The 14103-nt window shown below is 43.4% G+C and overlaps 1 protein-coding gene and 1 long non-coding RNA gene across 18 annotated transcripts in view; one reads left to right on the forward strand and one right to left on the reverse strand.

Annotated features, from left to right (window-relative positions):
- The window catches only part of LOC124954391 (serine-rich adhesin for platelets-like), a 59632-nt gene extending 45708 nt beyond the window's left edge, over positions 1–13924 (reverse strand). For 12 of the 16 annotated variants that reach the window (XR_007102541.1, XR_007102540.1, XR_007102538.1 and 9 more), the window contains exon 1: positions 389–489. Coding sequence is in view for 8 of the 16 variants with exons in the window: in XM_047507278.1 (XP_047363234.1) it covers positions 389–474 (86 nt within the window). In the remaining 8 variants the exon portion in view is untranslated. Of the gene's footprint in view, positions 1–388; positions 490–1376; positions 1739–11924; positions 12036–13886 lie in introns of those variants that run through there. The other 4 variants (XM_047507273.1, XM_047507279.1, XM_047507272.1 and 1 more) reach the window with 4 other exon arrangements.
- LOC124954424 lies at positions 6647–9384 on the forward strand. Of its 2 annotated transcripts, none has more exons than XR_007102545.1 (3): positions 6647–8051; positions 8722–8869; positions 9029–9384. It is a non-coding gene; the product is annotated as an uncharacterized LOC124954424 (long non-coding RNA). The 2 variants fall into 2 exon arrangements; XR_007102546.1 differs by having other exon boundaries at positions 6647–8048.
- Positions 13925–14103: the final 179 nt, after the last annotated feature.

Here is a 14103-nt window from a genome sequence, read left to right on the forward strand (position 1 = left end):
ATAGACACAAGCTCGTATCGGTGGAGGATAAAGGAGAAATCTTTGATATCGACGCATTTTCTCGTGAAAATTTTCGAGAAAAGTACGTCGTCGGGATGTAAAAATGTCTCCACGGATTCGGGTTTTTCCCCAGGGAAGAAACTGTAACTGAAAGCGTACTTGCTAACGGTATAGAGCAGCTTTAAAAGAAAGTTTTCAGCGCACCTGCCTACGATTACGAGACAGAGACAGAGAGAAAGAGAGAGAGAGAGAGAGAGAAAGAAAAAGAAACGTTGCGCGATGTTAAACGATTATCTCATCCTATTTTGTTTACCCGCACGCAAAAGCGTTCTTAGCGAGTGATCAACTTTTACGTTATAAAAGTCGAATAAAAAATTCATTTACTAACGTTTTACAACGAACGACGCACTTAATACCGAGATAGGAAAATATAGTCACGTAGGAAAGACGAAAGCGCAACGAATATCGAATCATTGACTGGAACCGACTGTGAGACCGGATATGTCGCAGGGGGCTCCTTCGAGACGGTTATTCTTATCTGCAGCTAAAAAACTAATCTTTATGCTTCGGGTACGAGAGATTCTCGCTTATCGTTTATCGAGGAGATAAGAGGAGAAACTTTCGAACTAAGACGCAGCTGGTTTTAAGAGAGAGAGAGAGAGAGAGAGAGAGAGAGAGAGAGAAAACGATTAAAAGGTCCGCGAGCAACGTAACAAATAAGCTTCGGTCGATCGAGTCGATGCGAGCCTAACTTTAAAACAAAAAAAAAAAAAGGATAAACTTTTTTTAGTTAGGTTCGCATCGACCCGATCGACAGAAAGTAGGATTAAGAGCAAAACTCTTAATGATCGTTAAAGCAAAAGGAATAAAATAAGAGGAATGCGCTCGAATAAAGGCTCTCTCGGGATGAATCATCGAATACACGCGTACACCTGGCGCATACGTTGATGCGTACGTTGCATAGGATGCATACGTTGAGAAGGATGATATGCGAGGAGAAAGGACAAGCGCGCGCGCCATGGTAGTAGAAGGGGCACGCCATTCGGGAAATGCTGGAACGCATGGTTGAAACGCGACTAGGTACTGCGCACGGCTTCGGAATGACGACGATATGTGACGAGGATAGTAGAAGGGAGAGAGCGACGTTGAAGGATCTTAATTGATAATAAACACATCTTAATATTAAGATGCGAGGAAATATTTTAAATAAAGAAAATATTATAATTATATTAATACGAAATTTGAAATCGACGCGAATATCTCTGCCCGCGAACCAACCGTACCCATACGATTCGATTTTATCTATTATCCCAGCAGATAATAAATATCGAGTACAAAGTCGAAAACTTATTAAGGTATTATATCATTGTGACTACCTGGTCACGTTGTTGCTCTTGAAGCTGACCATTCTCGTATCCACGAAATAATATACTTTGGTCGGTTTTCACTCGCACGCACACGCACATAAACTCAAACATTGACGCGCACTTGCCATTTCGACGCACTCTCTATAATTATAATCCCTCCTGGTTTTACTCCCTCCTCGCACATTCGCTGTGGACCGGTATACACCCACCTCGCGATGGCTAAAGAAATAATAAAAAGGACGAGTCACGTGTAGAGAAAGTCCTCGCGACGGAACGCACGCGCGCTCGCGCATCGAGAACGAGCTCTCCGCGTTTCCGGGCCGACTGACGAGACGGTAACGCTTCGGTTCTGATCCATTCCCACCACTACTACTACTACCACCGCCGCCGCCGCCGCCGCCGCCGCCTCCATCACCATCGCCACTACCACCACCACCACCACCACCAGCACCACCACCAGCAGCACCAGCACCAGCACCGACGCTATTTCTTCCCATCTTTCTACTCGTTCCTTCGTGTACCGCGCAAGACGGCCATAGGTCGACGACGTTCTGTTCCTTTCGTCGTGTCGTCCTTCCCCTCCTTCCCCCCTCTCGCGCCATGGACTTGTCTCCGATGACACAGGAGCCCTTACGCTCTTAACCGTACTCCGAGTTGTCGATGGTCACGTAGATTCTTTTTCGCGGTCGCGGCCTTTTTATTTCGATCGATAAACGTATCCGAGAAAAATGTATCGACCGCATTATTTTCCCGATTTATCCTCATTTAGAATAGACCTTGTTCTTCGCTACTTTCTTTTTTTTTTTTTTTTGTAATTTGGAATAGTTATTAAACAGAAGGTAAAGAGTATCGTTAAAGGAGTTGGCGAAAATGAATGAACAATCTCGGACGATGTAATTACGAGTCTACCGTGAAACGTGACGCTTTGCGAAACGTCTCGTCGCCTCCGACAGGATCTTATGCAACGACCACCGCGAGAGAGCGGACGAAAGCGAGCGAGTTTCGAATTTCCCCTTGACCAAAAGGGAAATTGCCAAGGAATTTTTCAATCGCCAGAAAATGCTCGTCTTGATCGTTAGACATAACAGTGAGGCAAGCCCACAAGCGCGATGTCCTTCCTCTGTCTCTCTCTCTCTCTCTCTCTCTCTCTCTCTCTCTCTCTCTCTCTCTCTCTCTCTTTCCCACCCTCTTGTGGATGAAACTCCTGAACCGTAAATACCAAGCCCGAGCGAAAGCGTCATGCTTGCCTTCAGTTGGAACCATCTACCTGTGCAAATACCATTTCCAAAATTTCTTTCCTATATAATACAGATACTGCTGGCCTTCGTGGCTTTACGGGGCGCGCCGCTTCTTAGGATTTCTCCTTTATCGACTTTGGCCGCCAAGATGGTATTAAACTTTTCTAGCGAACCACGCTTCCGGTGCAGGGCCTGAAAAAATCCCAGACGCCCGGAGGACGAACCGAGAGGACGATTTCATCATGCACCTTACGGTATATGCCCACGGGCAACCACGTGGAGGTACGCCTCATCGCTCGTCCTAGCGATGGCCCGACTGTGGCACGTCAACATAATAGAAAAACGCGTGAGGACGTTAATCTAACTCACATGCTGATCGAACTTCGAAGACCTCGAATAATCGAGGAGTTCGAATAATCTCCGTCGGCCATGTAGGCCAAAATTCACAGGAATAGTGTCCATTTGCGCTGACGCCTCCTATATAAGACAAACGAGAAGAGAATGACGACGAAGAAACCGGGCTTACCCGTGTACGTGTATTTTTCTCTTTTCGCTCGAATCTTTTGGCAGCGATGCCAAAATGTCCGGTCGAAAACTTACGTTTCTCTTTTCTTCTTTTATTTCCTTCCATCTATCCATCGATCATCGTCCAAAGAAAATATTCGACGAAGCGAATTCGTTATGTTATATTCATAATATTGTACGTTGCAGCAGGGAGATATAAAATCCTTATTTTTGCGCGCAACGTAGCGTCAAGTTTTCGTTCCCATAGTTCGCGACACAAAGGACTTCCGCGAGAAGAATTTCAGGAGTCCCCGCGATGCCGGGTCGATTCCAATGACGAGATCCAATTTGTCGAAAGCTTCTTCTATCTTTCCTTTTCCTCCTTTTCGACCTTATCAAATATAGTTGGGATAATTACCCGCGCATTATTTCATACGACGTTGGACTTTTTTATTTATTTTCCTTCCTATGACTCGCAAGTAGTACATGCGAAGTAAAATTACAAAGACGTTATCAGACGTCCGCGACGCTTAAACTTGGCACATTGTTATGTGCGAAATTTCGTCGCCCGGAGACAAAAATTGTCGGTGATCCATCGAATCCCGATCAAAAAATAAAAAATGAAATATGATATAATATAAGATGGGATTAAGAGAAATAAAAATTAATCGTCCATGTATTCGTCGAATCGTATTATTAAAAAAAGGACGTAGAAAGATCAAAGGGCAAATAATGTCGATGGAGAGCGATGGTTGCGCGTCGTCCAACGTTGGTCGACGAGACGCAGTCGAGATGCCAGGCAAGAGCCAAGTGTGTCACGCACATGTCTAAAACGTGTTTAAGATTCTCAATAAGAAATGGCCTGAAGACTTTTTAAAAAATATTCGTGCCACGTGTCGGTCGACTGGACCGTGAGAATACGGAGGAGGAAGGAGAGGAAGAGAAAAAGATTGGTCGGCGAGCAGCGAGTTTTCGCTGGAAACGACCCTTTCGTTCGAAAGAATGTCCCAGGATGCGATCGAAGGGTGATTACCTTACCTTTGGATAACTCGAGGGAAAAAGAGCAGAAAGGATCGATGAAAATCCTTTTTTTCTGCCTTTGCGTCGACGACTCTCTTCATTTCCTCCCTTTTCTAATCTTCCCTTCGTCTTTTCTACTCAGCTACGTAATTCCAAATTACGTAAAACGATCGAACGTGTTTGGTTAACGAAATATCATTATTTTATACGCAAGAGTATCCCCAGATTTAGATTTCTTATCGGAGCGGGGGGAGGGGAAGAAAAAACAACAGAAAAGAAAGGAGGATCGAGCCAAAGGACGGCGTGGCATTTGCATAAAATAGAATAGTGCATCGCATCGAGCTAGGATTATACGTATGTACACATAGCGCTTTTCGTTTCTACGAGCAGTTTCGAGCACACGGTTCAGACCGTGTGCGTACTTAAATTCGTACGTGAAAGAAGAAACTTGTCCTCGTAAAGTTCGTACGGTCGAAAGTACTCAACGTTTCGTAGCGGAAAACTCCACGGCCAGGCCACGCGAAATTGTCTCCAGACGACAATTTATTTCGTCTCTCTCTTTCTCTCTCTCTCTCTCTCTCTCTCTCTCTCTCTCTATCTATCTATCTATCTATCCAACTATCTCGGTACCAGACGCGCGGGAATTTTTCTACCGACTCGATTCCCTCCAGGGAGAAACGTATTTTACACGATCTCCCTCTAGTTTTAAAAGAGGAAGAGAGAGAAAAAGAAAAGAAACAAGTTGGCAAGTAAAAAATCCTCGTTCTTTTTCATAGAAACGAAACGTTGAACAAATCCGATCTTTCTTTCTACTTTAGCAAAATGTAAAAATATTCGACCCATTCAAATTCGTTTTCATTCGTGCTCGAGATCGACGTCTCTTGGTCGGTCGCTCGCACGGAAAAGCAAAGTTCTCGGATAAACACGAATATGTATATGTGTGATAGAGATCAATGGTTGCCGTAAAAAAAGAAACGAATTCCCATGCGAGATGCGTCTCTTTTCGACTTTCCACGATATCGCGAACGTCTGGAAATTAAAGGAAAAAGATAGCTTGCTCCGAAAGAGAATTTTAGACAGAGAGAGAGAGAGAGAAATTGCCATTCTTTCGTACGGCGTAGCAAGGTTTCCGCGAGAAACCTTAAGATTGCACGCGGAAATCGTACGATCGACGTACGTAAGATGAGACGCGACTTATAGTTGCATCTACCAAAAAGAAAAATCCATCTACCAACGTCCCTCTCCACAGATTGAAAATTGGTCTGATAATTCGGATAAAGTAAATTTAACGTCATTGTCATTCAATCGATCAAAAAGTAATCGAGCTAGGCCAATTCGTTTATTCGTCCCTTTGCGCCAGAGAAGCAAAGAGTGACTTGGATAGCCGCTACGCAAAAACGTTTTAAAGCGCGTGGATACTTACTTGCTGGTTTGGTCGTTGACGAATATAATTTTTCGCATCCATTATTTCGCAATAAATACGAGGATAAAAGGGGAACGTTCATTCTTGTCGGGCCAACGTAGAAAAAAAAAAAAAAAAGAAAAATGGGACAACGAATCATTTCCCTCCGAGTCGCGACATAAATTTGGCAGAGATTTAATTACTACGCGGAAACGAGGGCGGATCGCAAAGACCGGAAATTAATAAATATCTGAACGGAAATTCGCACCTGTTTCGCAACACGTCTAACCGGATCGAAGCAGAACGTCTGTCTGACTCGTCGCGCGACGAGTTTGCAGCGTGACCGATGTTATTGGCGACCGTACGAAGGATGAAATTTGCGTCTCGTAGGTCGTGCGATTCTCAACGAATACAACGTGGACAAAAATTGGATTTATTTCGACTTAACAACAATGACTCGTTTTAATTAGACGATATCGCTTTCTCACTTTTATCACGATCTGATCCCCGACAAGCGAGACTGCTCTTACCAATGCGGTAACACGAGCGTTGTGATATAATTTTAACGAGTACGCACATTGGATACGTTTGTTTGTCTACGTGCACCTGACGAGAGAGAGAGAGAGAGAGAGAGAGAGAGAGAGAGAGAGAGAGAGAGAGAGAGAGAGAGAAAGAGAAACATAAAACGCATCGCGGCAAGCAGCTTACGCAAAGCCAGTTGTGCGAGGCGAAAGCCGGAAGTGCTGGGTCAAGGTAAGACGTTGCCTTCCCGGGTATAGGCATACACGCGACGCATGCACGTTCGTATCGACGATTATAATCTAGGATGATTCCACGGGTAAAAAGGTAAAAAGAAAAAGAAGACTAGTCTCTCCTCTTCCTGTATTCGACGAAAAAAATGTTCCTTTCCTCGTTCTACAAAGTCATCCTCGAGACACGTACGTAGGTACCACGTTTCTCCTCCTCCTCCTCCTGGTCCTCCTCCTCTTCTTCGTAAACGAAGAATAATTGCGGCTGCGGTCGAACGTGCAATCGAATTTCTTTTTTTCCCATCGATATCCGTCTTTCTCGTAGAATCCCAGGTATCAATATCCTTTTCACGGCGGTACAATTTTCTTTTCACCTTCGTAACCAACCATCCAGATATTGTTTAGGACAAATTCGTTTCAACCGTTGGATCTTTGGCACTTGAGGGAAAAGAAGAAGAAGAAGGAAAAAAAAGAGACATTGCGTATTTTTCCCTCTCTCTCATCCTACATTGCTTTTTTGGTACGGATGAGGAAAGTGCTTAAAAGTTTAGATAAATCTCGTGGACCAGTGCTTTACGTGGCCTGATTTTCACGAAGTGAAGCTTCTTCTTTTTTTTTCGTGGACGGAGGATGATGTAAACGTCGCGATGAGTATCACCGATTGGCAGAGATACGGCTGTCGCACGGTTCCCCGTCTTCCAAAAGGCTGCGATCGTAGCGAACATCATCAGACTAGTCCAGAAAATATTAATACGCATACCGATTCTCTCTCTCTCTCTCTCTCTCTGCCTTTTTCTCTCGGCCCTCCTTTAAAGAAATATATCGCACGAATAGAGACACAAGCGAAACGCGACGGTACTTGTAAACCTTCCTTATCTAAAGTCGTGCTCCATAAAGGGTATTATCGATCGTTAAACAAGACTTTGCACCACGAGGACGACGGAGGAGGAGGTGGACGAGACGGACGATAAGTTTTATTATTACTGCCGTTTGAAAATAAAAACTATTGGTACATATCGGTACGTACTTACTTCCTCGTAAGCGTCTACGATTCGATGGTATATTTCGAAGGACGAACGTTTATGGAGACGATAAAAATGATGTTCCGTCCGTAAGAGAGGAAAAAAAAAAGAAAGAAAAAAACCAACGCGATTCGAACGAAATCGATCGTTACGTAACGAGCAAGAACGCAAAGACATGCGTAGGCATGGAAAGCGCGAAAGTTTCTCTGACAATGAGCTCGATCCCTGGCAACCGGTGTGGCGCGCCTCTATAGACCTCGTTTCGCTCCACGTACCGTTAACTCGATCGAAATAAAATGAATCCTAGGGGTATGACATGTTATAGGTGGATATAGGACAATTCGGACGGATGCACAAGGGAGAAAGAGAGATAAAAAGCCGACGAAATGTGAGAAAATCGCCGCGAGTGCTACTCGTCCTACTGTGCATGTACGTTCGTAAACCTAGAAATAACGGTCCCTCTCTTTCTCTCTCTCTCTCTCTCTCTTTCTCTCTCTCGGAAGCTGGACGAAGTAGATTGAAACCATTCGTGTACAAAGAAGAGTACAAAGAAGAGTATTGTCTCGCAATTTCTCCGGGGATCTATTCTTTTATTTACACTCCGGTACATACGTAGACGTAGGCGTAATTTTTCACGGATACGGGACGAGCCATGAAATAAAAAGGCGTGAAATAAAAAATCGAGAGAATATTTATACCATATTTAAAATCAGGACGCGCGTAGACCAACGAACATCTCGTAAAAGGTGGTAAGAATAATAGAAATTATTTTTCCTTCCTCCGTGGTCAGTCCAATTCGAACCGAATTATCAAAACTTTATTGTCCTCGCAAAGTTTAGTTCTTCGAATTCTTTGCCGAACGTTCGATCGTTTGAAACAATCGGACCTCCCCTTCCATTCGTTCTTGATCTCTCTCGCCCAGTTATCGATCGTTTTTTCTTTTTCTTCTTTTTTTTGAGACGCGCGCGTACGTTTCCCCGATTTAAAAAATAAATTAATAATAGACTCGTAAAGTAGTCAGGGAACCCACGAGAAATTCTTATGGACCGGGCAGCAAGTCGAAAGCATTACGATACGTATTATCCGCGCTACATAGAACAAACAATTCTTGATTGTTAACAAATTTATATAATATAAAATAATATAAAGTCGCTGCACGCTCATGTAAAGGATGTCACCTTGTGGACAAAGAAAATTCTCTTGGTTCGACTCGCGTATGATTCGATTACGGCATCGAAGGTCTCTGCAATTTATCGCGGCGCTGGATTAAAACTGGAATCGTTCCTTGCTTCGATTATCCCAGACCGGGTTGGGTTGTACGTCGAGTCGACCTTCATGATCAACCGGATTAAATGTTTCATCTTAAATATTTCAATCCATATTTAAATATTAACTCGCGAATGATATTCTATATCGCAGAGAATAAATAGCGAGATCTCGCCGAAATTCGATAAGAAAATGAAATGGGAGAAGAAAAAATTAAAAAGGGCAACAGGAAGAACAAAAAAAAACAAGAAAAGAATTATATTACGAATAACTTAAGGAGGAAGATAAATTAAAGACGGAGGTGAGTGGTTGGTTCCTTTCTTTAAAAATAACTGGATCTCCTTTTCATTCCTTGTACCATTCGTTCTCTGGTACACCCAAAAGCTACTTGTTTTTCCAGACATTTTACCAGAAATCTCCAACGAAATTTTATTTCTTTTCTTTTTTTGAAAATGAAAAGGAGGTCACCACTTAGCTGCGGACGAATTTCTAAAAGCTCCAACGAACGAGGGAGGGAGAAGAGAGAAGGGGTCAATTGATTTCATTGAAGAAGACGAAAACGACGAAAGCTCCTACCACCGAAAAGCATCTAATTTTCTCGCGAGTACCACTCGACGACGAGATTATTGTAGATAAAAGCCGAGTGGTTCCTGTGGCACCGTGCATAAAACAGCGTTCCCAAGAGCGCTTATCGTTTCGAAAGAAATCTACCGAAACCTTTGATACTCTTCTACTCTCTTGAAAGATATCAATAATGTACATTTACGTCGACTCTTTCTACTTGCGAATAAACTTATATATAACTTAGAATAAACGAGAGAGAAAACAATATACATGTATAGATATGTATATATAGATATATAGATATAGATATTTCTTGTTGAACTTAGCTACCCGTTATAAAATTTTATCGAAAAACTTACCCAAGTTCGATGGTATCCAGCGTTGCAGGAGGAATAAGAGTCGATCGACCTAGCGAGGATTCGACGAGGGCGCATACGATTTATCGATGATACGTAATATTAAAATTTATAGAGAAATGATAAGTGCACGCATAAGCGCGTAATCCGAAACACAAAGACTAGCGGTGTTAGCGCACACGTGTACGTACGTAGCTTGGATGAATTTTTCACTTTCACCGATCGACGAGCGAGCGAACGAACCGCGGCTCGCTGCTAGTCTTATCCGTAGGCTACGATCGAACGAAATTGAACAAGAAAATTGTTGAAACATTCGCGAGAGATCGAGGTGCGACCGAGTTTTCCAACGACAAATCATCATCTCTCCTTCTCAAGAATTTTCTTCGATCGTTTCCTTCAGCCGAAGAATATAACGATAAAATCTACTGTAAGATATTTAAACCGCAGGAGAATGAAAAGAAAGAAAGGAGATATAGTGATATCTTCCTCATACGAGAGGAAGAGAGAATCAAAAAGAAGACGCGAACTTGGCGAGAGTTCCTGCGGAACTGATCACGGAAGTTCCGCACGAAACGCGCGACTGCTCTCTCCCACTTTTCTCCCGAGACTCCCACTCACCCGAGAATCCTAGACAGTAGTCGGCCCTTCCCTGTCCCCGATCGCTTCTCTCGAAAAGCCCATGCACCTTGCATTCGTCCTTCCTTCCCAACACGACCTATCCCCTCGTTCATCGATCTCATCGATAACTCTTATCTCATTTGACTTTAAACGTTATAGATCCGTCGCCGATGTCGTCGAAAACTTGATAAATAACGCTTCATCGATTACATTATCTAAAAGGCGTTGAATTATTTTTATCGCGAAAATGAAAGTAAGACTTATCGTGCGATCCGATAAGGTCCGATCTTCTTCTTCGTAAAACCGTTCTTCTTCAAAATAAATATCGATATCTCGATTTTATCGGTAAGAAAGAGTATTTGTACGATGTCGATAATTAGACCGACGAGGACAGTCTATGAATTTCAATCGGAAGAAATTTCAGATGCGATCCTGCGGTTCGAGCGATCTACACCGTCGAATCACATCGCAGCCTCGTAAATCAATAAATATCGCGATATCGAAGATAACCAGAGCTAGGAAGAGAAAGATCTGACGTGCTCGCATATTTTATCCGAACGGGCAAATATTGCTACCGATGCATCATCACTCGTTTCATTATTTAACCTGCCATCCATTCGGGCGACGCGAGGCAACCCTAGTTTTTTGCCAAATAAATTTCAAAATGGAAAACAGCACCGAATTCTTGTCGATTCGCGACGTTTCTAGAGTTCGTAGAGTTTGCAATAATCTCGCAAGGAGGAAAGAGTGCTCGAGTACTCGCTCACTGACCCGAGGACATAAAGAGAACAAAGTCGATATAAACGGACAACGCCTAGGATAACGATCGTACGTCTCGATGGATAAAAAGCTACCAACGGGTAATATAGAAGCCCGAATAAACTCACTTTCCTCTCTTTCAGTTCTGGTATTAGCATTGGGATCGGTAAAAGCCTTGGCTTTGCCTTGCCTTTTAGATTTACCCGCTCGTTTATATCCGCCCGAAACGGTAAACCGTCCAAAACGTTTCGTAATATCCACGTAGGAGGAACTATAACGTAAGGTGGAGAGATGGTAACGAAAGGTAAAGAGAAAAAAAAAGAAGGACGGACAAGAGCGAAATAATTGGCCTCCCTTCATAAATCTATATAGATACATTCCTTACGAGATCGTTTCCCTATAAACGATAATAATTGAAAGATTTAACATTGCCTCGAGACTCGTTGTTGCCGTACTCAAATAACTGCGCTTAAACGGAAAGGAATTTATCCAGGCGATATTTCCTCGATGTTCCTCCGACAGCATATATATCTTATGCATTTATACGCACACGTCGAACGTACTTTGGCCGGATCAAAATGGAAGAAGAAAGAGGTTCTTTCTCTACGAGAAGAAATTTTATAAGGAAAACATCGAACGAAAGAAAAATGTTTGATTCAACGGGTATGGTTTTATAAATATTAGCTCGGCCATTATTCTCGTTGTATAGACGAATTTCCTACTATTATTTCTTTTCCTTTACTATCATTTCGCTCTTGAACTTGTCGCTTCAACGCGCGAGACGACAACGAGGAAGAAGAGAGAGGAATGCAGCGTGGTCAAAAGCGTCAAAGCGAAACGGAGCGTCCTCCCTTCGGAGGAAAGCAACTATCTCTACAGCGCGCGAGATATCTTCGATCGAGAACCGCTGCGATTGGAATCGGTCGATTCTCTGCCAGCTACTTGAGTACGAGCTTCTTCCTCCTCCTTAAAAATATTTGTCGAAACTCTTGTTATCGTCCTATCGACGTAAGGCTAACGCAACGTTCCACGCGGAGGAGATAGCGCGGGGCCACTCACCTTTCCTAAGATCTCAGCTTCTGCGTATTCGTACAGCATCGGCAGCACCATCTTCCTCTCTCTCTCTCTCTCTCTCTCTTTCTCTCCTCTCCTTCATCCTTTTCTTGCTTCGCTCGCGTAATCGGAATCTCCTTGCAAAAAAAGCGAAATTAGCTCCGAGAGAATATCACCCTTCTACGGCTGTAACAAAGAACGGCGACCGTCTTCTTTACGTTCCCAATCACGAATACGTTCTTTTCTTTCGAACAATTTCTCGCTCGGCGACCGTTATGCCGATTCGAATTCCTTCAAAAATGACCAATGGAAAGGAATGACTCGCGAGAAAATATGCTTGGCGTAAGAATCGTATAAAATGATAAATTGGAACGAAAAATGTTCGATCAACCGTTACCTACGTTGATTACAAATCTCCGTCCTACGAGGTAATGTGAAAGAATATCGAAGAGAGGGAGAGAGAGAGAGAGAGAGAGAAATTATCGATATATGGACTCGAGCGTAGGCTTAAAGAGGAAAGAAAGAAAAAAGAACGTAAGACGAGCGGGATGCATCTGGTATACGAGCCGACTCACCTTATTTCTCTCACGTTCTCTCACGACCGATACCAAGGACTAAGATAGAGAAGGAAAGAGATATAGCAGCACCTTCTTCTCTTTCACAGGTACTCTTACTCCTTCCGTTACACTTTTTGCAATTAGATTCGCATCGAACGAAATTCGAGGGGACACGTTCGAAAATAGAGAGAAAAAAAGGGGGGGGTAAAAAAAAGTACCTAACCTTGTACGTAAAAAGCCATTTATACGATTCGCTTGTACCGAAAAAATAAAAAAAAAACGAGAAAGGAAGAAAGACGACTCGAAAGTATCTTTTCGATGGGATCAACGGCAGGCCGAAGAGAAAAGTAAGTTTTCTTCTAGCACCTGCGATGGACCAGGCATAGCTTGGCCGTTAAGGTCGACACGACACTGCCGTCGAATAGGGAGAAAGAACGGGCAACAGGTTCGTTGTTGGTTAGCCCCGAGAAACGTGTGACGATAGAGCCAGCGTAGAGAGAGAAAGAGAGAAGGATCAAAGAGAGGAAAGTCGAGAGGAAGACGCCATGGAGGGGGATACCAAGGAGGAGAGCCAAGAAGAGAGGGAACGACCAAGAGGCAGGTAAGCGAATGCCGCCATTGCTGCTTCCTTAACGCAGCATCCAACGCGCAACGAATAGCAGTGGCGTCGATGACGTGAACGAAAATTTTTTTCTCCTCTTCTTTCTCTCCTTCGCTCTTTCATTTTTATCCGCTTTATCGCGTTCCAACGCGTCTTCGACGAACGCACGTCGTATTGTCTCAGACGGAGCGAGAGAGATAGATAGAGAGAAAAAGAGAGAGAGATATGAGCAAGAGAAAGTCTGTTCGACTCCGTACTGGCTACGCCTTGTATATTACGGACGACCATTCGATTTTTTGGTAATCGAGCGAAATCTTTTGTAAACCTTGTGGAATCGATCAGCTTGTAGAAAATATGGAAAATTGTATAGGATGATGCATTCTTTTTTTTTGTAATCTCCTTATAATCGATCGTGCTACGCCAATGCGACAACAGGTTGTCGCCAATGAGAACCGCCGCTGCGCGGCCGCGGTTGAATGGGCGCGTTCGACGGGTGCACAACTTGCCCCGCTAGAAAGAACGAGAACGTCTCCTTCGTTAACTTCGAGAATGCCAAAAGTTTTCTAACCTCGTCTCGTCGTTTACTTTCTGGACGTTTGGTGCCTCTCTCTCTTTCTCTCTCTCTCTCTCTCTCTCTCTCTCTCTCTCTCTCTGTCTGTCTGTTTGAACAAACGAGTTACCTGCTTTAGGATTATCAACGTCTTATCGTTAACGATATCGTTCCAAGATCGAAAATTATTTTCTAATCAAGTCGTTTCGCGATGCCAATATACAATCGGGAGAAAATATGGATGTACCGTATTTACTTACTCGCTACCGATCTCACTTCCCATATTTCATAATGGGAACAGAGACTATCTTCTCTTCTTTTACTATGCCTTACCGACTACTCTACGACATTTTCCCAAAGTACTAATTACGATTCTTTCGCCATAACGACGACGACGACGACGTCGACGACGATTGTTTCCATGAGCGCGAGATGGCAGCACCGATTGTCACTCTGACGCGATTCACGAGACAATTG

This window comes from Vespa velutina, chromosome 15 (assembly GCF_912470025.1).
Source record: "Vespa velutina chromosome 15, iVesVel2.1, whole genome shotgun sequence".
In the NCBI taxonomy this organism is placed as follows: Eukaryota; Metazoa; Arthropoda; class Insecta; order Hymenoptera; family Vespidae; genus Vespa; species Vespa velutina.